Source organism: Wolffia australiana, chromosome 11, assembly GCF_029677425.1.
Source record: "Wolffia australiana isolate 7733 chromosome 11, ASM2967742v1".
Lineage (NCBI taxonomy): Eukaryota > Viridiplantae > Streptophyta > Magnoliopsida > Alismatales > Araceae > Wolffia > Wolffia australiana.
The window spans coordinates 2,556,956-2,581,921 of record NC_135845.1 but is presented as its reverse complement, the minus strand read 5'-3'; the positions used below and the strand labels follow the sequence as shown (position 1 = coordinate 2,581,921).

The 24,966-nt window shown below is 42.3% G+C and overlaps 2 protein-coding genes across 4 annotated transcripts; both read right to left on the bottom strand.

Annotated features, from left to right (window-relative positions):
* Window positions 1-735: 735 nt before the first annotated feature.
* PKL (chromatin remodeling factor CHD3 (PICKLE)) lies at window positions 736-17,838 on the bottom strand. Of its 3 annotated transcripts, none has more exons than XM_078583309.1 (30): window positions 17,501-17,838; window positions 16,197-16,334; window positions 15,958-16,112; window positions 15,673-15,834; window positions 15,044-15,285; window positions 14,867-14,962; window positions 14,637-14,773; window positions 14,324-14,536; window positions 13,949-14,056; window positions 8,591-8,641; window positions 8,068-8,167; window positions 7,772-7,914; window positions 7,577-7,686; window positions 7,240-7,378; window positions 6,979-7,148; window positions 6,824-6,890; window positions 6,617-6,739; window positions 6,143-6,252; window positions 5,991-6,072; window positions 5,391-5,594; window positions 4,972-5,131; window positions 4,452-4,557; window positions 4,310-4,384; window positions 3,842-3,903; window positions 3,272-3,348; window positions 2,952-3,082; window positions 1,881-2,223; window positions 1,345-1,462; window positions 1,202-1,260; window positions 736-1,096 (listed from the first exon to the last, which is right to left on the bottom strand). In XM_078583309.1, exons 1-29 carry the CDS (start codon window positions 17,657-17,659, stop codon window positions 1,205-1,207), a joined length of 3,837 nt encoding a protein of 1,278 aa, XP_078439435.1. In that variant the 5' UTR covers window positions 17,660-17,838; the 3' UTR covers window positions 736-1,096; window positions 1,202-1,204. The 3 variants fall into 3 exon arrangements, with proteins under 3 accessions (XP_078439435.1, XP_078439434.1, XP_078439433.1); XM_078583308.1 differs by having other exon boundaries at window positions 1,211-1,260; window positions 1,345-1,429; XM_078583307.1 differs by having other exon boundaries at window positions 1,211-1,260; window positions 17,501-17,837.
* Window positions 17,839-20,785: 2,947 nt separating this feature from the next.
* Window positions 20,786-21,370, bottom strand: LOC144709565 (uncharacterized). The gene has a single exon (XM_078583141.1). It carries the CDS (start codon window positions 21,368-21,370, stop codon window positions 20,786-20,788), a length of 585 nt encoding a protein of 194 aa, XP_078439267.1.
* Between the last annotated feature and the right edge of the window lie 3,596 nt (window positions 21,371-24,966).

The following is a 24,966-nucleotide window of genomic DNA, read 5'->3' as shown; positions in this document are numbered from 1 at the left end:
AAAAAATCTCATTAGTTGGGGCAAAGAAACACAAACAGCTTAAGATATGTAAATTGTCTTTTATAAAATTTGCCTCTTTCTTTTAGGTTGACTGAAACTGTCCCATCTGGAAACGGTTCTGTTTTCAGAGTTCTGTTTTAAATGATAGAACTTATGAATCAGAGTTCTAAAATGGGAGAAAAAATCATACACAAGGATTTAAGACAAATTTCTGTTCCATCTGAAATCACAGGCCCTGGAGGGGACAATTTTTGTTCCCAGATTAAAAGACCGTCCCATCTGCAACTGCGTACCTTGTTCTCAGTTCTACTTGATTAGCCGGCGTCATACACAAAGTGGAGGGTTTTGTTTCATGCTGGTTTAGAAGGCCGTGGATGATTGGGCGAGACAAAACTGGTCTTTCTTGTAGGGGTGATCTTCCTTATTCAATGTATCAATTCTATGAATTGAATCTCAAACTCTCTCTCCCACAACATTCCAATATAGATCAGACTGGAAAAGATAAATGAATCTTCAGTGAGATATGATTGTTACTTTCATCATTAATTAATTACAATTGTCATATCAATCAGGAAATTTAAGATCTTAAATATCAGTTTAAAATAATTAGGGAATGATACTTCACATTCTTCCATGTGTAAGCAAGAACAAACATGAACACAAACAGGGAGCATGAAACGCGAACGAACATGCGAAACAAACGCTTACCAAACTATTTCAGTGCTTGTTCTACGATGAACAACAACAATCTTCCATTCCAACAAACTTCTAGTTTAATCATTGTCCCCTTTTTGACATTTGCATGGTCTTTAACAAGACATTGGTTTTGGATTTCAATGTGACTTTAATCCGAAAGACCTAAATTCACATCAAAGACCGGGCTGAGACTGATATATTTCTCATCACAGAATACCAAAATACCTGAAATAGACTATGGTATCTTTCAGGATTCCTGTTCATCCTGGAGCCTGTACAAAAATGGGTGACAGAAGTTAGGGCAAGGTCAGTATCTTTTCCAGACTATAATATAAGATCAATCATCCAAGGTGATAACCCCAGCCGACCCCATTTCACCGGGTCCCACAGCCTTGGCCCCCTAGGCAAAGACAAACTCCAATATAAGAATCAAATGGAGGAGCAAAAAACCAAGAACAAAAACGAATTATCCTTGAAGACTTGAAGATGTTTCTAATAAATTTACTTTCTATACCTTCCCCTTGAGCGGCTCTGCTGCACCGCTGCTCCAGGGCTGCTGCGATTCTGAAAATTCAAAGAAAAGAAGTTCAAGACATGAGTTAAAAAAGATGGTGGTTTGTGCACACTGCAGGGTCAAGATTTCATTACTGGTAGCTGGCAGACAAGATGATGACCCATCCAACGGCTGTGAACTGGCGATGCCCGCTGATTGACCGGGTGGAACAGTAGACCTCTGCGGGCCATCATCCAATGTTTTCACAATACTCTTCAATCAGATAATCAAGGATAAATGAGAAAGCTGCGTTTCTTGCCATGCTGACGTCAAACTTAAAAAAAAAATCAGTGTAGTGTTTGCTAACGATGACGATTAATCGTCATCCGAAAACTCATCATTTTTATCGCCCCCAGCTTCAGCGACGACGATGGTTTCTTGATCCTCCCGCTGATGAATGATGATGATGTTATCATCATCTCTCGTCGGCGAGGTCAACAAAGGGACAAGGATAAAAGACAATTATGACTCCATCTCGCCATCGTGATCCACACAATGGCGAATGACAAAGATAATGCTGATTTCATCATCGTTATCCTGCTGAGGAAAAATGATGGGGACGATGACGACTCTTCATCGTCATAGGCCACGGCAAACACTAACTCCAGGAACAGAAACATGGAAGACTTACAACGTTCTCCTTGAGGAATTCTTCGGTGTGTATCGCCCTTTCCAGGAGGTTAAATCTCTTTCTTATGAAATCGACAATCCTCCTCTGAAATTCCCTGAGTTGATGCAATGTGTTGGGATCCGTCGTCCACTGATTTCCTCCAGAGTGCTCAAGAATTCCATTCGGAAGAGAGCCAGCAGGATTATTAGACATTCCTGCTGGTGAAGCCCCGTTGGTGGATCCATTATTAAGTGGATTGTTTCCTGGAAGAACTACAGACGGCAGATTTTGCTCCTGGCGGACAATTTCTGCAAGCCCCAATTCACGGTCTTCCACAATGGCTACCCATCGTGCGTATCCATGCCTTCAATCGCGTGGAAAACATTAGAAAATTTGCATAAGAACGTAACGAAAATCAAAAACCAAGAAAAAAAAGATAAAACAAATCATTTATGTGCATCATATTGAGGGGTCTGTGATCAATCAGATTCTCAACTGATTGATCCGATATTGATCAGGCTGATCCAGTCCACCGAACATGATAGATCCGATCACGATCGGAACATATCAATTTATCGCATCTTCTGATCCAATTCAATCCCATACCCCTGTTTCGCTTTGTCGATCGAACATATTTTTGATCAGATCAATCGGATCAAAAGATAGATACAATCTCAGTTCGGCCCGTCTGAACAATCAGATTGACTTGACCTGATCCAATCTGATCTCTGACCCCCAGTAGGATCTAGTCTATCTATCATATTTTTTATCAGATCAATCGGATCAACCAATAGAATGAATCTAAACTAGACCAATCTACGCCGATCTCATAACCCTATTAGGGTCCGCCAATCGATCATACTTCAACTAGATCAATCAGATCAACCGATTGATAAGATCAGGCCAATCCAACAGATCAGACTAGATTGATCAAATCTTTTGACCCGATCCAATTCCAAACCCCTAATCAGATTCATCACTCCTGGTTTATTCGATGTGAGAAGGCAAAAAATAAGCCAGTCAGACGTCATAATTTTTCTGTGTGTAAAGAACTGACGTCTACAAATATAAAAGAAGCTTCGGAAGACATACTTAAAAATGGCTTTAAGAAGTAATAAGTCGTGGATTTCCTTCCACACTCTCCCAGTAGTCAACCCAGGGAACCGTGATGAAACTTCTTCCGAAAAAAGAGGAGCTCCTGGGGCTGCCGAGGCCTGCTTCACCTGTCAAGAAGAAGATACAATAATCAACGTTTTACAAATCAAGCGATTAAAGAAATTTAAGTACAATAAATTGGGCGATGCTTCCGCTACAAAAGGGGAAAGAGCACCCAGATGAGGACTAAGTCCAACTAGTTTTCAGAAGCAAGATTGAAGTGAAGAGAAAAAAAACAGATTCGAAGGTCAGTTTACCTTATCCCTAATAAGCTGCAAAGTTGCAATCCTTATTAACACATCATCTATTCTCAGGCCGTCCTTTGGGACCCCATCTGAAGTAAAAGGATGATAAGTAATCAAGAGAAGATCACTATATGTGAAAGAAAGATATCAAGATTAACAATCGGGGATTGGATCTGATCAGATCGGGTCATCGATCAAAATTTGATCGTGTCACCCAAGTGTCATATACCTGAATAACATATAACTCTATTTCCTACCTCTTTACTTTTTTATTATGAAAGGCGGTGTGTCTCTGCTCCGGTGGAAGGAGAAAGAGAGAGCAAGTGAGAGAGAGGGAGAGGGTGATGGAGAAAGCACGTTTATTTTATTTTTCATCTTCTGACCATGACTGATTGAATGGTAGTTCATTGATCAGAGAAACGTCGCTGATTTTTTTGATCGATCAAAAATCTTGATTGATTAAGATCGCTGGATCATGACCTGATCGAAATCTTTGATTGATCGTGCATCCCCAGGCTGTGCACCGAACTTTTATGCGATCCAATTAATTCTCATAATCAAGACCTTTGAGATGAAGCTTACCTGAAAATGTTGGGGAATCAGTGATATCCTCAGCGATGTGAGACATAAACAGCATTCCATATCTGCGAGAAACAAAATAAATCAAAGAGAGAACACAAATCCAGTGACTTACAATATTCACTGAGAACAATAAAAAAGAAATGAACAAATAAGTTAACAAAGCCCGAAGGGGGATCCCAGTGATGAAAATCAACAAAAACACCAACCCTGGAAACTATCACACACAACAAGAAACTTGAAGTTGAGAATTAGTAAAGCTTTTCATAAAACCAGAATGATGATGACCTGTGAATTTCCTGGCTATTTGGAAACAGAAATAAAAAACTAAAAACAGACGTCAGGAAGACGGCAAAAAGCGCTCAAATAGCTTCTCTTTTGTTCAAGGAAATAATGAAGATAATTTGAATATGATTAAACCCAGAAGGTCCATAAAATAGCAAGGATTATCTCCAACCCCTAAGGACATACTCTTTAATTTCTCCAAGGGTCTTTGCTTTCAGTCGCGTATGGAAATCACTCCAATCGAAGTCACCAAACCCAAACCTGCACGTTCATAATCTAACATAAACATCGATTCAGTGAACGAAATAATAAGGCATTTGGGTTGAACCTCATTAAAATCTGAACGAAAGCCGCCCGTTGGCCTTGATTGAATCCAAGAACTCTGAATCCTTTTCCCTCTCCTTCCATCAATGGAAGCGGATCTGGGTTATCCACTGAAAATGAAAATTGAACTCTTAAAAGGGTACATGATTAGTTAAACCATCAATACTGCCTGAAGAACTATCCAGGAGGTAGGGTTAATGATGACATTGATGACAGTGACTGAAGTTGACAAATAGCCGACGACACCATCAACATTGATGTGTCAATGTCATCGTCATTGTCAATTGTCCATGAGAAAATTGTGGCAAAGTCATTGGTGATGCCGTAGACCAAATGGGGTTGATGATATCTAACTAAAATTGCATTAAATTGATGACTGACTCTGAGAAAGGCAAACCATCATTGTCAGCCACCCTTATTTTAAAAAAAGATCATTGTCAACCACCCTATGATTCGCCAGCCTTGTCTGATGAAAACATTGACTTTGACGAATGTCAAGACCTACAAGGGAGGTAATAACTTACCTCGAGCTTTCTTCTTCAATGAGTCACCCTTTTTCGAAATAGAACTTCCAGGCGAATCGACATCATCAACATCCGACACATCTTCTTCATCGTTATAGTCCTCATCTTCAGAGCTAACATCTTCAAGGCCAGCAAGGTCATCATCTTCAGCAGCTACCAGCTTAAGAAGCAAAGGCAAAAATGAATCGATACAGACTGCATATTTTTTGACGAGAAAAGAATAATTTCAATGTGCCCCCCATAAATTTACAACAAAACACAGAGAAGAAAACCGATAACAGAGAACTGGCAGCCTAACATATCTATAAAGAATGTTACTGCTAACTAAAGCTAGATTGGCCACGAAGATATGTCTATGAATCTCCAAAGATTTTAAGTGCCCGAAAATTTACAGAGATAATGAAAAAAAGAACACTTACTTGTTTCCTGCTTCTTTTTCCCTTTCCCAGGGAAGAAAGCTCGTCAATCTGATGCATTTCATATCTTCCCTTGAGCAACTCATCCCAGTAATTTGCTCTTTCTGCATTAGAATCAAAACCCTTGTTCAACGAAGACTGCCGCCGTTCTTCTTCTTCCTTCGCTGCTGCTGCTTCTGCCTCATCAATGTACTCAAAATTTGCAACCTACAAGAAGTTCCTTATCCGATCACAATTGCAATCCACATTAATTGATAGCGGGGATAACAAAAACGAAAGTTCATTTATCAATAAAAACAACGATGAATTTACTGCATTCAACGATGCCTGGATGAAATTTTTTGAAAAAATTACTGACCTCAACGATGGAATTTAAAATGAGTATTTAGACATAGTAACACATCCAATGACAAAAAATATACTGAAAATATCTGAGTGTTCGGTTCCTAATTGAAACATAAGAAAGTAAATAAAATAAAAAATACTAATGGGATACAATACTATCAAGACCATAAAGAAAAATTGGATATTAAAAATGGAGAGACAAGCATAAAAGTATATCATGTAGTGAACATAATTAAAGGGCTTCGGCAAAAAGACGACCTTAAATGCCTTCAGAAAATCATCATCCCCCTCATCATCAATGGGAGAACCATCACCCTCAATTTGTTCACGATTCAGCAGCCTATCAACCGAAGAAACAAAACTATAAGCACGAATGATTTCGAAAAGGAGAGCCAGTTACAATGCCTTACCGGTCAATCGCAGCATCGTCATAGTGAATTTGGCGAGCTTTCCCCGCTTCATCATTCTCATCCGCAAATAATTCCTTCGACCCATATCTGATGATGTCATTCAACTCTTCCTGTATTATGCAAGGCACAAGTTAAGAAATCTTGTTAACATAATATTGATTACCGCAAACTAAAAATTTTCACTGCCAAGGGACAATCCGGAGAAAACAGTAACAGAACATTCAGAATTTGAAAGCAAATTTAAAAGTATGAAAGGATACGGAAAGGGTAGGGCATTTCAAGCACTAAAGACAATGGTATTACTGCAGCATTCATTCTCATAATCACTCTTATTACTTTTAAAACTTACAATTTAATCGCTTTCCATCAAAAAGGTTAAAAGTAACTAATTTAAAAAAATCATCGCCACTACGTTATCATTCAAATCTAACAGCAACAAAAGTATTTTTTCACTAAAACATCAGAAAACTGTACTTGGTTCACAGTTTGGGCCTTCAGCCGCCCAACCACTAAATGCTCTAGAACCATCTTCTTCTTAGTCATCTGCATCATTCTTTCTTCAATTGTATCCCTAGTAATCAACCTGAAAATCATCACCTGCGACAAGAAGCCAATATAAGACATCATCGGTTACTGAATAGTACAAGAACCCGTCTCCAAGTTTTCTGCAAGTTTCCCAACCTTGTTAGTCTGACCAAGTCGATGTGCCCTTGCCATTGCTTGTAAATCCGCATGAGGATTCCAATCGCTGCATCGATAGCAGGTTACATTAATTTACGGAAAATAACTAGCTTTAACTTCACTAACAAAAGTTGGGAGGCGACTTGCAGCCTCACCTATCGTATATGATGACGGTATCAGCAGTGGCTAGGTTAATGCCCAATCCCCCAGCGCGGGTAGAAAGTAAAAAGCAAAACCGAGTTGAGTTCTTGGCGTTAAAGCGGTCAATACGAATTTGTCTTTCCGCTCCATTAATTTTTCCATCAATCCGCTCGTAACTCCATTTCTTGAAAATATGTAAAAATTTTATCAGTCATCCGCTTCACACAAAACTCCCCAACTAAAATCATATAGCTGATACACATTGTAATGAGTACCTTGTAATTTAAGTAATCCTCCAGCAAGTCCAGCATATGCTGGAACTGTGAATAAATAAGCACTCTGTGTCCTTGTTCCTTGAGTTTTACCATCATCTTGTCCAACAGCTGCATTTTTCCAGAAACTTCTAGGAGCCGCCTATCACAGGAAATAAAAAACGCAAAGAGTTAAGTTTTAACGACTAATTTGCACTTCTTTAAACATGAAGAAATACGGTTGACCTTCAAAATAATCAATACAGAACATGGAAAAATAGATGAACATATAAACAACGAATAAACACAACACAAAGTAACTTCCACGCAAGTCATATATTGACATTAGCAATAAGCTCACCTCAAACCTTCGTTAGGATCTTTTGGTTCTTCTTCAGGCTCAACTCCTTCAATCATATATGCATGACAACAAAGCTTGCGCAATTCCATCACAACGTTGATAAGGGAGATCTGAATGAGGTAACACTCTGTGTGATTTAATACCAAAACATTTCATTTGATTACATTACATTTCATTGTAAGACCAGAATGTCACCTGTGCACCACTACGTCGAGTCAAAATCTGGTAGTTACGAGTAAGAATGGCTTTGTAGTATTCTTTCTGCTTGCTGCTTAATTCCACGCGTAAAATTAGTTCTTTCTTTGGCGGCAGATCTTTCATCACATCCTTTTTCACCCCTGTGTGTGTTAAACAATCGCAAAGTTAAAATGATTATCGAAAGTACCCGATGAGAACATAACAAATGTACTTGGAAGTAAAATATTGCCCAATATAAAAGCAGTCTCAAAAACTTAATTCATGGAATAAAATAGTAGTCGGCAAAAACATACTTCGAAGTAAGTGTGGGGCCAGCATTTTATGCAGCCTGGCAATCTGTTCTTCCTGGTTGATGTCCTTGAATTCTTTCTGGAATTCTTCCAAACTCGAGAACTGTATGCACGTTTTCCAGTGTTCACGGAGTAAGCATCAATGATACAAGAAAAAACAATAGGCTTTTAAGTACTCAAAACAAGTCCTCTTGAGTCACGCTCTAGAAGGATTTAAGCATCGTGCAATACAACAAATCATAAAAGTAAACTAATAACAGCTAATACTGAATTTAACATTCATAACGGTCACAAGGAGCACTAGAAAATATATCGAAATTAAGATGGCAAAGATAATGATCTCGGGGACAATAAAACTAGTTTAAGAAGATAGGAGCAAAACCTAGAGACAACTGAATCTATGTTTGATATCCTTCCATCAACTCTCACATAAAAAATCTAGAATGAAGAAATGCCATCAGAAGCCAGATGCCTTGACTAAGCCACTGAATGGTAAAAGATAACACTAAGGCACCAAAACACTGACCTTTCCCGCATCAAGGAAGTGCATGAGTATGAAAAGCTCGTCCAGATTATTCTGAAAACATAAAAAAAATGCCTGAGAATGTTTCAGGATGAAAACACAGATGTTTAGAAGACAATACTAGACGATGCACAGAATTTTTTTTTTTTGAAAACAATAAAGAAGATCACCCAGCTTGGTGATCCTCGGTACACGTGGACAGGAGGGAGCTAGGCCAAAAAATAACATGGCCCAACATGTCCCCCCATAACCCCCACCTCATCCAGGGCCAAACCAACAATACACAAGTCTCTCCACCTCATTTATAGCCCTGTCCACCGACATTGCTGTCCCCTTGAATAGGACCTCGTTTCGGTGGGACCATATGGCCCAAAGCACCGTGAATCTCAGCCCCCGCTCTCAGTCAAACCCACGTTGATGCCGCGGCAGTGTGGCCCATAAGACCGAGCTCGACGTTAACTCTGCTAGCCCCTGGCTAGCCCATAGTGCACGAGCGACCCAACATTGGAAAAAAAAGATACTCGCACTCCTCTTCCTCCTCCGCACACAGAGGGCACAATGAAGATTCAGCCGGGAAAAACCTTCGACGTCTCACGCGGGTCATTGTCCGCTTCCTGGCAAGCATCCAGGCAAACACCATAACCTTTAGAGGTATCTTTGCCTCCAAATTGAGCGATATGCCCTTGAAATGATCGGGTCCTCAATGCAGTGTGTCCTCAGCCTCTGGTATACTCCTCGACTGGAGAACGGGCCCAACGCCCATACCCACCCATCTGTCATCCACTCCATTGGCCTCCAGTTGCTCAGTGTTTGCTGAAGGCTTAGGAATTCCTCCACCCGCTGATCAGATAAACTGGCCGCAAAAGTTGGACACCACACACCATCCCAACACTCTTCCTCCAAAGCTTGCCGATGACGGGCTATGGCATACAGGCGAGGGAACAGGTCTTGAAATCTTCCATGTGGCGTCCAATTATCCGTCCAAAACCTAAAACCGGCGCCATTCCCCAATTGAGCCTGGAAGAATTCCCTGACCATGGGAAACACCTTCCTCAACCCTCTCCAAAAGGCTGACTCCCCCCTGCACCTTGTCCATCAAATTCCCCCAACCCAAGTTGGAGCCGTATCTCTGTATCTGTCCCTCAGTACATCCTTAATCAAGTCATCCTCCGGTCCCACGATCCGTCTAACCCATTTCGTCAATAGAGCCACATTCAGTGTAACTAGGTGAGGAACTCCAAGTCCACTCTATTTAGTTGGCGTGCATATGTCATTCCATGAAACCAGCGCCATACCACGTCCCTCCCCTGCATTTGCCCCTTTCCAAAAGAATCTCCACATGAGCCCGCTTAGGCGTTTCTCAACACCCATCGGCATTTTACAAACGGAGAGATAAAAGGTTGGTATAGCTGATAATACAGATTGCAATAGCACAAGTCTCCCCCCTCGCGACAGCACTCGCTGTTTCCATCCCTCCAAGTGTCTCTCCACCTTTTCCACCACTGGTTGCCAATCTGCTTTTTGTAGGTTACCGACAGATAGGGGTAGCCCCAGGTATCTCATAGGCAGTGATCCCACTGGCGTATCAAGCACACTGGCACACTGGGTCTCCTCCTCCAGCGACATACCAAAGCCCACAAATTCTGATTTTCCTCCATTGATTTGCAGTCCCGAACAATCCGCGAACACCCGCAGGAGTGCCGCCAGATTCTTGGCCTCCTCCACCGATCCCTCGATAAAGAACAGCGTATCATCGGCATACTGCAGCAGAGGGATGCCCAATGGCTTGCTCGGCGTCTGGAAACCTCTAATGCAGCCCCTCCCACATATCATGAATGTGCTTATGGCTAATACATCAGCTGCCAGCACAAAAAGCATTGGTGCTAGAGGACACCCTTGTCTGATCCCTCTCTGTGGTCTAATCCACCCACCTTCTGGACGTCCATTAACCAACACCGCAAAAGGCTGAGACGTCACACATCATTTCACCCATTTTATCCATTCCTCCGGGAAACCTCTCCTTCGTAACGATGCCCATAAGAATCGCCAATCCAGCGAGTCATATGCCTTCGCAAAATCTACCTTCCACATGAACCCCTTGGTTCCATTCTCCTTCCACGACGTAATAATCTCCCCTGCCAGGACTGCACAATCAACTAGCTGTCTACCCGGAACAAAAGCAGACTAAAACGGACCAACCAAATCCCCAAGCACCCCTTGTAATCGATTGGCCAGTACCTTTGCAACTATAAGATATATGGAGTTGGATAACGATATGAACCGGTAGTCACCTACATTTTCTGCACCTTGCCGCTGCGGTAGTAAAAAGAGGAAAGATTTATTTATCCTTTCCATATTTGCTTGAGGGTTTCTCAATTCCTCCAATGTGGCCATCACATCCTTTTGAACCTCATTCCAGAACTCCTTGTAGAAAAACACCGGTATGCCATCCGGTCCCGGGGCGCCTTCGCCATTCAATCCTGCCATAGCTGCCCGAACCTCCGCCAAATCAAAAGGCCGCACCAAATCATCTCTCTGACCTTGGATTAATTGAGAAGCACCTTGGCCCGTCCACCGCCATCTGTTTGGGCCCCCCCGCCGTGACATCAAACGAAAATGCTCCGCCATTGCACGCCCCACTGCCTGCGTACCGGTAAACCTCTGTGAACTGACCTTCACTGAAAGAATCTGATTCACTCTCCGTCGTCCATTTGCTGCAAGGTGGAAAAACCTCGTGTTGGCGCCATCCTCCTTTAGCCAAAGCTGCCGGGACCTTTGTCTCCCATCCATTTCCTCCTTCCTGTCTTCCTCTGCCACCACACATCTCCACCTCTTTCGTTCCTGAAGCTCCTCAACCATTAATGTCCGATTATCCTCCACCTCGTCCAGTTCTCTAAATAAAAGATTTCAACTAGAAGAACATTTAGCTTGTTTGTCTTGAAATTTTCCCAGCAAGGAAATTTGCCAACATCAATAGATCCGAATGAATGAGATTTGAACAGTGACCGTTAAACAACACATTCTATTGTTGCTAAGGTCTACAACTCTCTTGATTGGGGTTTTCTGTCGGACTTCCATGAAGAAGAGTGGGTGCAATGGGTTAAGAGATGAGTTGCATCTCATTCATTCTCAGCGATGGTGAATGGAAGATCAGGGAGGGTGGATACACCCCCAACGGGATGTCAGTCAAGGATACCTGTCGGAAGATGCACATGTTAACCTGTTTTTATTTCTCTATTTCTTAGAACCCTGGAACTTGCTTTATTGTAATTAGGCCCTTAAGAGATTGATTCTTATTGGATCCATCATATTGGGTCTCCCAGACCCAACGGCATTGTAACCCAGTGAATATGCTGGATTCTACTTGAATGAAATCAATAATTTTTTTTTTCTGGTTTTCTATCTCTGGTGACTAGGGTTCAGTCAGGTGGAGGTCTGCAAGTCGACAATGACCCCTCATCCATTACTATTTGTTCCAACGGTGGATGCCCTGGCCACATGTACCATCAGCCTTTGTGCTCATGGCTTGCATGGGGGTGTCCAGACAGTCTGCTTCCCACAGGCCTTCCGCTGGTACAATATGCAGACAATATCATCTTTTTCATGGAAGACTATATGGAGGAAGCTAAAACCTCTCTGCGGTATTAGATCTTTTTGCAGCTCTTTTGGGTTCGCAGATCAACTGAGCAAAATCAGCCTTTGTTGGTTTCGGCCTATCGCCAGAAGAAGAGGGACAATGCTCCAAGGCTCTGGGGATGCCTAACAGGACATTACCCATGCGCTATTTGGGTTTACCACTGACACGGGGAAGGCTTTTGAGCACGGTTTGGAGACCAGGGATAGGAAAGTCGGAGAGGAGTCTAAAGGGCTCGCATAACTGCATGCTTTAGAGAGGGGGCTGATATGATTGATGCATTCGACCATTCTCATATCGGCCTTTAAGTTGCCGAAGGAAATGAGAAGCTGTTAGGATACCTTGTTGAGGATTTTATCAGGAAAGGACCTAAGGCCTGGAACAGCAAGGGATCCGCTAGGGTCTCTTGGGAGATGGTCCGCTGACGAGTGGAGCGAGGGGGACTGGGGGTGCAACACCTGCAAGTCGCGAACACAGCATTGCTGGCAAATTGGGAGGGTAGGATCATGGGGATGCATGAGAATATGGCCATGGAGGTCTTGAGAAACAGCTAAAGTACAGAGGTGATCTGAGAGCGGCACACGGTCTTGATTAGCGAGGCATCTCCTTTCAGGCAGGGCATGAGGCTGATATTTCCCCGAGTCCAGAGGTTCTCAGAAGCCCATATAAGGGATGGTTCATTATTCCACCACAAGATGGATGACTGGTTGTCTGAGGTGCGCTACATGAGGAGTTCCCACACTTATTACGGCCGCAAGGAACCCTCAAACATCAGTACGAGAGTGTTGGGATGACATATAGAACTCGATTTTGGAGGCCGTTCTTTCAGACCAGAGGGCAAAGGATCAGCTGAACATATGTCAGGCTTTGTGATATTAACGGCCTTCAAGGGGACAAGGGATAGATGGGCGTGGAGAGGCAAACATCCTCGGTTCAGGATGCATACACGAAGATCCAAGAAGGTCCAATGGACTAGGAGTCTACCATCCTTAACAAAAGTTCCATTTAACGGTGAGGATTTTTGGATGGTTCCTGTTAAGGAGAAGAATTATGACCCCACTCCTACAGAACGGTATGTTCCCGAATACATCAGCAGCGTTCCCATGTGCACCTAAGGAGAAGAAGACCATCATCACCATTTCTTTGAGTGTTTATTTGCAATCTAGAGTCCGCAGAAGCTCACCCCATGGTGGGTGTGACTTCTGACGAGGCTGGTTGGGCCTCAATTCAGGGAGGCACATGCAAGGGACATATGGAATAAGGAAGGGTAGTAATGACGCTCAGCATCTGTTAGTCCAGCCCATCTCACGTGGGCCCATTAAGAGATGACCGTTGGACTCCAACGGTCATCCCTCCTTGTGTACACGACTATAAAAGCTCGCTTGTACTTGTTGTAATTTTCTTGACTGATTTTTCATACAAATATATCGTTCTCCTTTTATTCTCTCAATCTGTCTACCGGCATCATCGTGAGGTTTCACAGCATCCTACATGATGTAGAGAGTCTTATCTCATACTGGTTTTGGAGGGAGTGAAGGTTGGAGAGCGGACCATTTTGGTCAACCATGTATATTATTAACTTCGAGTGGATCACCGTTTGTGGGCGATCTTCCCTCTTTTCTTCAAAAAAATAGCACATTCTATTAAAAGTATACCTTTCATGAAACAAAGAAAATGATGTACATATATTTGCTACGACTAATTAATGACCACAATAGAGTACAAACCTGAAGAGGTGTTCCCGTCAGTAGAATCCGATGTTTGGAAGGAAAAAGCTTAAGAGCAGTAAATAGTTTTGAATCTTTGTTTTTAAGGCGATGACCCTCATCAACGATCTGCATTACAGACGATGGGAATTTTAGTTAGAAAAATCAGCCGATAGAACGGGATCAACATATTTATATTAGTTTCAGGTCATTGAACCAGCAGCAAGCTACTATTTAAATCAACAGAGAAAAATTGAATATTTTTTTCCACCCCATGAAAAAAACAGCAAAGAGAACGGATAATATAAAAGCCACAGCAAGCATGATAATTACATCTGCCTCAGATTTTCATCACATGAAATTTATCTTAATCACAAAAAGGAGAAACATACATACCACACACTGCCAGTTTATTGATTTCAATGATGTTGAATCCATGTTAATCATTTCGTACGATGTCAGAAGGACATCAAATTTTGTAAGCCTTTTCTGTTTTTGGCTTTCATCTTTGAACGACTTTTTTTTCTTTATATTAAGCTTGTCCTTCGGATAGAAAAATTCATACTCCCTAATTATTCCACGAGCTTGGGAAGACCCAAAATACATCACCTGCACACCATTAGGCCAAACAAATTAAAAACTGTCCCCAATAATAACCCCATTAAAGTATTCGATTTCTGAAATATGAATAATGCAAATCCTCACATACAACATTCATCTGTGGGGCCCAAGTTGCAAACTCACGTTCCCAGTTGCGTAGCGTAGAAAGAGGAGCAACAACTAGATGAGGAGATACATTTTCTCCAAATAGGGAAGCGAGGAAAGCAATGCTCTGTATAGTTTTTCCTACATCATGCAATACTTTCAGTAAATAACTGCAAGCTACTGACTCAGACAGTCATACGTGAGAGAATTAAAAAAAGTGTGGGAAGTGCTTACCAAGACCCATCTCATCAGCCAGTATAACATGTGTACCTTTGGACCATGAATACCGCAAAAAGTTGAGGCCCTCCAGTTGATAAGGATGCAATTTTCCTTCAACGGTAAAAGCACAAAATCAAGAAAAAACTTATAAAAAATTCTGAGAGTGAAAGAACACTATTGAAAAAAAAATACCTCCCGACAAAAATGACGGACTTTCCTCAAACTGTTGGAATTCCCTCTGTTTCTGCCTCATATCTCTCGTACGATCAGATATCTTTTGTTTAGCCAATTTCCTGGATGTACTCGAATGAATGGCTTTAAATCTGTCAATCTGAGGCTGAAAGGCAGAAACATCGGATTCTACTTCCCATGAACATTCATCGTAAGGGAGTTCTTTCCATTTAACGAAATATTCTCGTTCATCGCCTCTTCTCCTGAAATGTTTTGCATAAAAGGCATATAAAGACTACAAGATAGTTGGCGGATGTATCATTAAATGGTGTTTAAATAAGATTGTCCTGATAGAGGGGGTTTTGACATTCAATTCAGACATCCTAAGAAACAAGAAAGTAAGCCACAAGAGAACTAAGTAGCGCATGATCTTTTACTTAGAAGAAATTAAGGAAGGTAACCCATAATCAGCCACACAATCGATACATTCATTGTCATGAGAGCTTTCATTTGGATAATTCACCGGATTAGGTAGGAAAACATCGCAACCTGTCACACAACTAGTTTCCAGACCATAATATTTTTCAAAACAAGTTAATGGGTTATTTAGCAAAGTATACATGATACGAGACACTGAAAAATAGACAAACCTGCTGCCGATGATTCTATCAACTGTAGTCCACTCGGGTCGAATTGCAATCCACTCATCTTCAGAATTGTTCACCGAGTCCATTTGACGTATAAAGTTGTTTATCTTCGTTTTTAGTCGAGGATACTGCTTGAAAGCTTTTGAAAAATCCTTTTCTGGCACCCTTTTATGTTGCAGACGGCATTAAACACAAGATAGTTAACTTGATGTACAGAGTTTTCATGATAAAGAGAATTGGATGCAGAGAAAAGGATGGCTAAGTAGGGAGGATGGAATCAACAACTACCATGAACAGTGAATATAGGACAATCCCTTCCATTTCACCAGGTACTGCTTGTCAAACTTCTGCTTGGAGGTTGTTTTCGAACCATCAGTCTTCTCCAACTTAGTTGGACGCATCTCACAATCCAAAATCTTTTCTACCTCGTTCAAGGGGCTCACCTGGAAATAACGATCCGATACACCAAATAAGAGCACAATAAATTAAAAAAGAGGAAAAATAACAACATGATTTGAATTTTATACGCATTCAGGGCATCTCCAGTCTCCAGATGGAGCCTCTTTTAAAGGTGGTAGTAAGCACTTGAGATGGTAGACATAGGTGCAACTTTCGCAGTTAATAAGGGTTCCGCTTTCCCCACATGCATGGCATAAGTCTTCCTCCTGCAACCGCAAACACGAATCTTACTTTGGCCTTCAATCAATCAAACGCTGTTGTTGAATAAATTATCAAAACATTTCTGCACAATCATGAGGTACTAATTTATTTCATTGATCAAAACTTTTTTTGTGATGCCTTCTCGTCATAAGTCTGGATGCAAGTAACTTTTTACAAATTACTGATTCTTTTTTTGAAGAAAGATAGGGGAGATCATGCAAAATCCGTGACCCTCTCGATGTGATAAATAAATATGAACATTAGTACACATATGGCCTAAAAGGAGGCCCCCTGCCCCTGCACAATCATGAGGTACTAATTTTAAAAATGAGTAATGAATATGATTTAAATAGGAGTATTGGGATTTCCAAAAAAAATAAGGTCCAAAATTTCTCTTCAAAAAAAAGGTTATCGAGTTTCATCCTGATGTTTAATTTGTAAATCTTTCTACTTCAATAAAACCCATGTGTATCAGTGAAACTTAAATTATGCAGTCTAGTTTCCTTTAAAAAAAAAGATGTTTGTGCAATTGCGAGAGAACTTTCAGAGATAAGAATGTGCAGAATGAATTAACATGTTTGCTTGAGCACGAGAGGGAGAGAAATGAACAGCTCCGTTGAAAACTCGGATAAAATTTGGCTTTTTCTTTGCAGGATCGTCTTAGAGAAGTTGTGTAGTTCCAACATCTGGAGAAAGCAATATCTAAGGCAAGGATAATTAGTTGTCATACAAAAATATGGAAATTTAAACCAAGAAAATACATATTCTTCAAGCGAGATACAAAAGATGAAAACTCTAATCTACCGTGCTCAACCATGGTTGGTAAGAGCAGAGAAAGAAGAAAACGCACTAGAAGAAACCCACTAGAAACTTTCAAAGGATACCATGGAATTACTTTGGGGTAAATCATTCAGCGTTTACACAGACGCAAAACTGACTCAAGTGTTACCAAACGAAGAAAAAGTATTTCAACAACACAAAAGCCGTCCGTTATACCAGCAAACATCAGAACGACAATAAGAAAACCAGCTACAAATCAAATGGGTGCAATTTCACCCATAATTCAGCGTCATCTCAGCCAAAGCTCAGAAATTTCATCACACTCCTCACGACGACGAAATGCGCCAACCCAATCATCCAGAAACCGGCCCTAGCATGAAAAAAAACGTACCGCATCCGATCTGACCACGCGTTCTCTCTTCTCCGGAGGGCGATCCGCATCAGCTCGCCGCTTCTCCTCCATGAAGACATCATCATCGTCATCGGAGTCCTCCGTGTAGAGCCGCTTCTTCTCAGTCCTCGTTCGAAGTCGCTCCACCAAGCTGCTCATAATTCTTCACCTTCCCGATCCGATCTTTGCAATAATCGCGGAAGAGAATCGATCAAAACTTCAACAAATCCGCCGTTGGGATTCTCGCGGCATTCGATCAACGAAGAATTTCCGCCGGCGGGAGCGACACTTCGACAAACCTCGACTCAAACAAAAGAAAATTTATCGACTGTTGCTGGCCAAACTTTAAACTTAAAAAATATAGAAGCAGGTCGGTTGATATTTAAACGATTTTTATCCCTAATTTAATCTCTTTTTGGGGAAAAAAAATTGCTGTAGAAGCAGCTGCCATCCATCCATCTGCTAGACTTTAAGACCAATCTGAGCCGTCCATTTGGTGAACCCTAGGAGTTCATCCCTAGTGGCAGTGAGTTCCATCTATAGTACAGGGATGCCGATGGGATGGTTTTTTAGTCCGCGAGGTTGGACAAAAATTGGGACGGAATTTTGTCCCGAGACCTCCAAACGGGACGGTTCTAGTCCACTCGGACGAAAATACCGTCCCATTCGGAAGTCTCGGACGAAAAAACCGTCTCGTCCGTGTCCCTGCACTGATTCCGGACGTCTGATGGGATGATCTTCTTTTGTCCCGTCCATTGTCCACGTCCCAGACGATCCGGAACTAGAGAGTGCAGGGACGCGGACGGGACAGTTTTTTCGTCCCAAGACAAAAAATCATCCCGTCCTCAAGGTTGGACAAAAATTGAGACGGAAATTTGTCCCGAGACCTCCGGACAGGAAGGTTTTCGTCCACTCAGACGAAAAAGCCGTCCCGTCCACAGGTCTCAGACAAAAAAACCATCCCGTCCACGTCCCTACACTGATTCCAGATGTCGGATGGGATGGGATGGGATGTCCATCGTCCACGTCCCGGACGATCCCGAATTATAGTTTGATCAAAATGAATTTTAGTTGAGTTCGTCAGACGAATGATTGATGACGATTTTTTAAGATTGGAGGGGATACAACGGACATCAGTTTGGTCATCCGCCCATCGCATTTCATTTTGTCTAGACCGTCATTCGTCCCTGATTCCTCATCATCATGTGACGATGAGAATCCCACTCGTATGATGAGAATCATCGATCCCGTAGCCATTAGTATAGATAATGGGTGTTCTTTTGCGCAAAGAGTTTAATGAACTAAACCATAGGAATAACTAAGTGGCATCATATGAAATAGTCAACCAAGTTGATTCAGGTTACAGTTGTGTAAGTAGCCCTTAAACATGCGACACCAACAATGTCTTGTGAGTGGACGGTTGTACTCTGACAATGATCTATGAGTTCTTATACATTAAATTCCAAAAAAGCATAGCTCTGTTGTACCAAAAAGTTTTCGAAGATCATTAAATGGTCAAGATGGGATTATTTAGCCTTAGTATAAGAGGAGATAGATCAAGTAAGATGATGCTATGAAGTCCTTGGTTGAGGCACTAGAATATTGGTGAAGAGTTCTACTATTATTTTTAAATGCATTAGTACTAACCGGGATGACCAATTAGAGTAAGACATTTCATCATACCTTAAGTTGTCCCAAGAGCGTCAAGTCAATGAGGTATTATATGCACATGGTAATAGATGATAATAAGGTTCCATGAGTTAGTTCATACACCTTTGTATCTTCTAGAGCACAGAGTGTAGCTCAACACCTCACATATTAGGTTCAATCAATATGTGATTAATTAATCTATACGATGATATTGATTAATTTTGAAGGTCAATAAAAGTTATGCGGCCAGTTGAGTTATTAATTACACAAATACATCAGCCTTGAGGGTTGTATGTAGATAAAGTTAGAGTTAAGAGGTTTTATGAAAATCAAAAAGGCCTGCAATGAAAGTCACCTAAGTCAAAATTGTTTTGGCACCCACCGGTATTCTCCTGTCTTCCCTTAGTGTCTCTCCACTCCATACGCCATCATAACATTTTAACGACAATGATGAAGTGATAATGAGGCTTGTCGAGATAAATGATGAAATTTAAAAAGCGGAGAATTGTGTGGATGTATCTATAGATTGGACACATGAACATCCCACCATGTCTTACGGGAGAAATTGGCCAATTGTGGATTTGGTCTGTGCACAAGTGCTTTGATCATCAATTTTGAAAGGTCCACTATTATTCTATTTACTTTCAAAGTAGTTAAGTTTCGTTGCAATCAAGGGCTTTGAACCAAACAAGGTGAGGTGGGAATGGTTGGGGGTATCCACGAGGGAATGTAAGAAGGGCTAGGTGATAGTGACATTTGTGGGCATAATTTATTTGGTAATTATTAATTTCTTTTTTTGTTTGTCTTGCATGTTTATCACATGGTTTTTTATATTTTTTACTCTTAGTGACGTGCACGTTGAGTCTTGTCAAGCATCATTGCTTAAAATTGTTCAAGATATCTCATCATAGTTCTTGTATTTCATGTACAATAAATACTTTGAAGGAAGAAACAATAAATCATTTTAGAGAGATTAGGAGGGGAAATGGGCTAATTCCTATTCTAAGGATTCTAAGGAGGGGACATACATCAAACTATCCAAAAAATAATACTATATTCTCCTGATTTTATGACAAGGGGGCTCGCTCGCAATGCTCGCTTGGAGTTTTCAATCGGACCGGTTTTTTATGAAGTTGCAGTATAAGGTGAATTGCAGTGGGTTGATTATCAGAAAAGTGTAATATGTATTATGGGTAAAAAAAGTAACATGTCGCATGCATCGGAGGCTACCTGCCATCTCCTAGTGGAAAACCTCTGTGTATACAACGTTAGTTACAGTGGATCGATTCGCGCCGCCATCGCACGACACAATTCCAGCCAGATCAATCCGCGTCCTTGAGAGAGCAACGTAGAGTTGGCCGTGAGTAAAAAGTGGGTTTGGTAGATATAACCCCACCATGTCGAGAGTCTGACCTTGGGACTTGTTAATCATCATGGTGAAGGGGAGCCGAACTGGAAACTAGAGGTGCTTGAATATAAACGGAAGCCTCGATTGAGACGGGTATAGCGTGGTAGGACATGGACTTTGCCGTAGAAACTTCCTTGGCTGATGATTGTGGCTTGGAGCATTGTCGGAATAAAGTCGTCCACTCGAAGCCTGATCCCATTGCATAGACCTTACACAGTGTTCAAGTTTCAGAGAAGGATCACGATGCACCCTATCTTGAGTAGTAGCTTGTGGAGCGACATTGTTGCATCATCAACTGTGTTGAGGAACTCAGTTGGGTAGAGGGATTCATTGTTGACTTCACCAGGAGGGATTACGTCAAAGCTGAAGTACTCCATCACTTCACCTAGAAAGACGTCGAGCACCATGTCGTTGACTTTGACCACATCGTTGTTCAAAGGCGTCAAAATCGCCTTCGTTGTCAACTGAGTTGCGTCATCTTCAAAGGTGCCATACACCTGGGCAATCAGCTTCGACAGTGGGGAGCCGCACCGAATCTCATCTGGAAAATCGACATTAGGGCCAACACGTCCTTCTCCGACAACAAGTAAGAACTTGCTCCACGCTTGTTGGTCGGGCGAAATGCGGACGTTGGCTTGAAGGCAAAAAACAAAGCAATGGTGCCATACATCGCTTCGGTTGAGGGATGAACTGATGATCAATGCGCGTGAGCCTTTCGGTATGACTAGAAGCATTTGCCTGAAGTCGCGTCCTATCATGACGACCTTTCCGCTGAAAGGAACCGTTTCCAAACTTGCCTCGATGCTCTTCATCACATCTCAAACCCATCTATCCAATGTCTCGTACATGTGGTTGTGCATCATTGGCCCTTCGTCCATAATTATCATGCTTTCTGACTGAATTTAATGGCCGATCTTGAAGTCAGGTGAGATTCCACATGTTAAGATGTGAGTGACGGAATCAGAATCTTGAATGTTGAGTGCAGCGTTGGCCCTCCATCTAGAAGAAGCACCGTGATACCACTTTCTGCGATCGAGATGGCGTTGCGACGAGAGGCCTTGATCTGCATGAGAATAGCTGAGTTGAGAAACGTCTTCCTAGAGCCCCCCATGCCCATCAACAAAGAAGACCTTGGCCTCCGTATCATGTTCTATCGATTTGATGGCTTTGAATACTACGTCGTACAGTTGTCGCTGATCTTTGTTCAACATGCCTTATAGGCGTTCTGCCACAAAGATCGCAGGCAGGATGTTGTTTCCTTGTCTTGGCCCCATTCTGTATCTGCTAGTTGGAGTTTGACGCCTTGGGGCAATGCTGAGAACGCTGCCAACAAAGATCCGTTGTGGTAGAAGATTGACTAGAGTGTGCTCAACACTTCTTGGTGGATTGCTTCAATCACTTGCGAAGCACCAGTTCGCAAAACGGATGTCCTCTGACATGGCTTAAAGGTACTTCTCAAGAAGTTCGTCTGGTTGTGAGATCTCACAGTAGAGAAGCATCATCGCGAAGAGCTCACGAACTTGACGAGAAGAAGCAACGCTTGACGCCAATGTGAGATTGTTGTCGAACTCTTCGTTAGACTAGAGTAGGCCGCGCTCTTGAGCAGCTCTATGATACATGTCGTAGACAACACCATCAACTGTGTGCAAATCTCCATTACACGTCGTACCAAGAACATGATGAAGCATCAACCTGAGGTAGTATCGCGTAGTGTCGCGAGGGCTCACGAAGTGCACCCTTCTGATACACTACAGTTGCTGATGTCGTGACCAACTTCGAGTGGAATTGTTCCACGTGTAATATGATGGGAAGTCATAGTACAATGTCTGCTTGGCGACTTCGTCTTTTGGATGCTCCCTGTTGTACCACATCCACTCTCGGAGGGGTGTGCGTGCGGACCTGTCCATGATCTCACTGACCGGTTCGTCTTGAGCATACACCACGAATAGCATATTCTCGTTGTACACTTGGAGGGCGTACACACTTGGATACATCTTTTGCATGTTGAATTCACAAAACCGCCAAAAAGCCTCCGATGCAAATACGTATCATGTATCAAAATACAGTTGGACTTCATCGTGTGACGAACGCTCTTGAGATGCACCAACGATGGCACTGTCACTTGGAGCATCCTTCGAAGCTACTTTGGCTTGAATGCGGTCATGGCCTTGCAGACATGCTTGTACAAGTACTTCACCGACTCGATGGAAGAACAGATTTCCAGAGTGATGTGATACTTGAACACCTTGCACAAATACTTGTTGTACGGAATAACCCCGCGATTGTCGATGGGATGTAGACTCTTTTGGACGACGTGGCCATCATTGCGGCGCTGGTGGAGAGGGTACCCACTGTTGTTGACTTGGGTTGAGCCAATGAACTCCTTAGGAAACTTCTTGGAGTACTTTCTGTCCTTTATACATGGGTATCTTGGGTTTGCATAACCGCAAGGGCCATGTATCATGTGTTGTCACAAAGTCAAACAACTCCTTGTACGGATCATCCAGTATCCAAAGCAAGTGTGTGTGCAGGAGACCACGCTTCTGAAACTCGACGATGTACACATGACCTTTAACTTTGTTGAATATTTCCTTGTCGATGATCAAATGGAGGAGCTCCTTCAATTTCAATCGCAAAATGCAGTAGTAGAGGTTGAATCAATCTTATGCCTTTTGTCCAGGTAGCAGAACTTCCCTAATCTCAGGGTAGTTTGGGTTGCTGCAAGTCACCATGATGAACAAATCTCACTTTCCCATCTTTCGTATGATTTCCATGGCATCCTGGTACAGCCCTCGCATGTAGCGTGGGCCACCGGTGAAGGAAGGGGGGAGAATGATCATCCTCCCTATGGGTGCGGCAACATCGTTGGCGGCAACTTGATCAACCAACCCTTGGTTGAGGCTTGCACGCAACGTCGCCTGGTTTATAGCGAACCCACAACAAGTGATATTCTTCAATCTTGGTGTAAGCATCCACAACATATTCTTGAAACAACCGGCCAGAAAGATGAAGCACTCTTGATGCCTCTCGAACCATCAAGTGGTAGGCATAAAACTGGTTCATCGTCACCTTGCTTCTTTCCTTCAGTTGTAGGCTTCACCCCAGACTGCCATATGGAAAGAGCAACACGAAGTGGAGAAGATCATACTTTTCGTCTAGGTGACTCATGAACTGCAACCCCCCACCACGCTTTCGAAGAACAATGTTTTGCCTTCCATCCCCTTCGTTTCTGTCTCCAAGCATAAGAACAACGACTTCAGAGCCTATGGGTTGATCATAACGGCGGTCATGGACAGAAGGCTTGCCAATTCGTAGCTCGAACTCTTGGGTGGATGCGGAGTGAAGTGCTTCTTTGTTGTTCGCTTAAAACCGGCGAACAAAGGGATTGGCCACACTTAGACAATCGTGGATCTTTTCAAGGATGCTGCGATGCAGATCGGGGAAGATTGAGCTTTGCCGGTCAATCTGGTAGTCTGTGTCGTAGATGTAGATTTGAGCAAAGCAGGGAGCTTGACCAACAGGGGCAGCAAAGCATTTGAGATTCGATGATACACGTCGCCTTAGATGTGGTACGTGTACATGCCAGCACAGTTGTCAGCAAGTCAACGGTCGAAATTTGCACCGCTGACGTGAAACCAAAAAGCTGAATTATAGGCTCCAAGAAAATTACAATAGTGCTTCGCCTCCTCCATCATGCCCTTTAATAGAGCGAGAAGCGGTACCGACCGATTGGGAAATGCCAACAATGCGACCTCGCCACCCTGGCAGCATAACTGGAACACTAGGGGTTTCGTTGACTAGAGCTAGGTTTGCGTTCTTGTAGCCACATCTTTGATTGTCACGAAGCGCATGTTGCAGGCATGCCTCCAAGAGAATGTGAGCAAATGTTTGCCAGATCACGGGTCCTAACATTGGCTAATCATGTCGATCGACCATACAGAATTTGCTCGGCCCAACAATTGCGCTCAATAGTGAGCACAATCATTGTCGAGAAGGGTACATGAATTCCTTTCATTAGTAGTAGAGATTAGTAGTGGAGATATATGTTTAAAATGAAATATCTGAAATAATATAGAGAGATATAATATTTCATTACTCAGACATTAGAATCCAGGAAGGGCATATAAAAAATATTTGTTATTTTTTTGCGTTCATTTTCTATATTTCTTTCGGAAAAATATAAATATACCTTCCCATTGTACTCTCTCTTAGATAAGACCTCAGGAGTGATATAAGCAGGCATGCCGACCGTTGACTTTGGTTCTGAATGGAAAACCAAAGACTAAATTCCAAAAAGACAAATCAACGAAAGATTGAAAGTCTAAATGTACAAAGTCAACGACGTCAAACCTTGGAATATCCAAAATCACAGATCTTCAATCTAGGAGCCAACGATGTCAAACCTTGG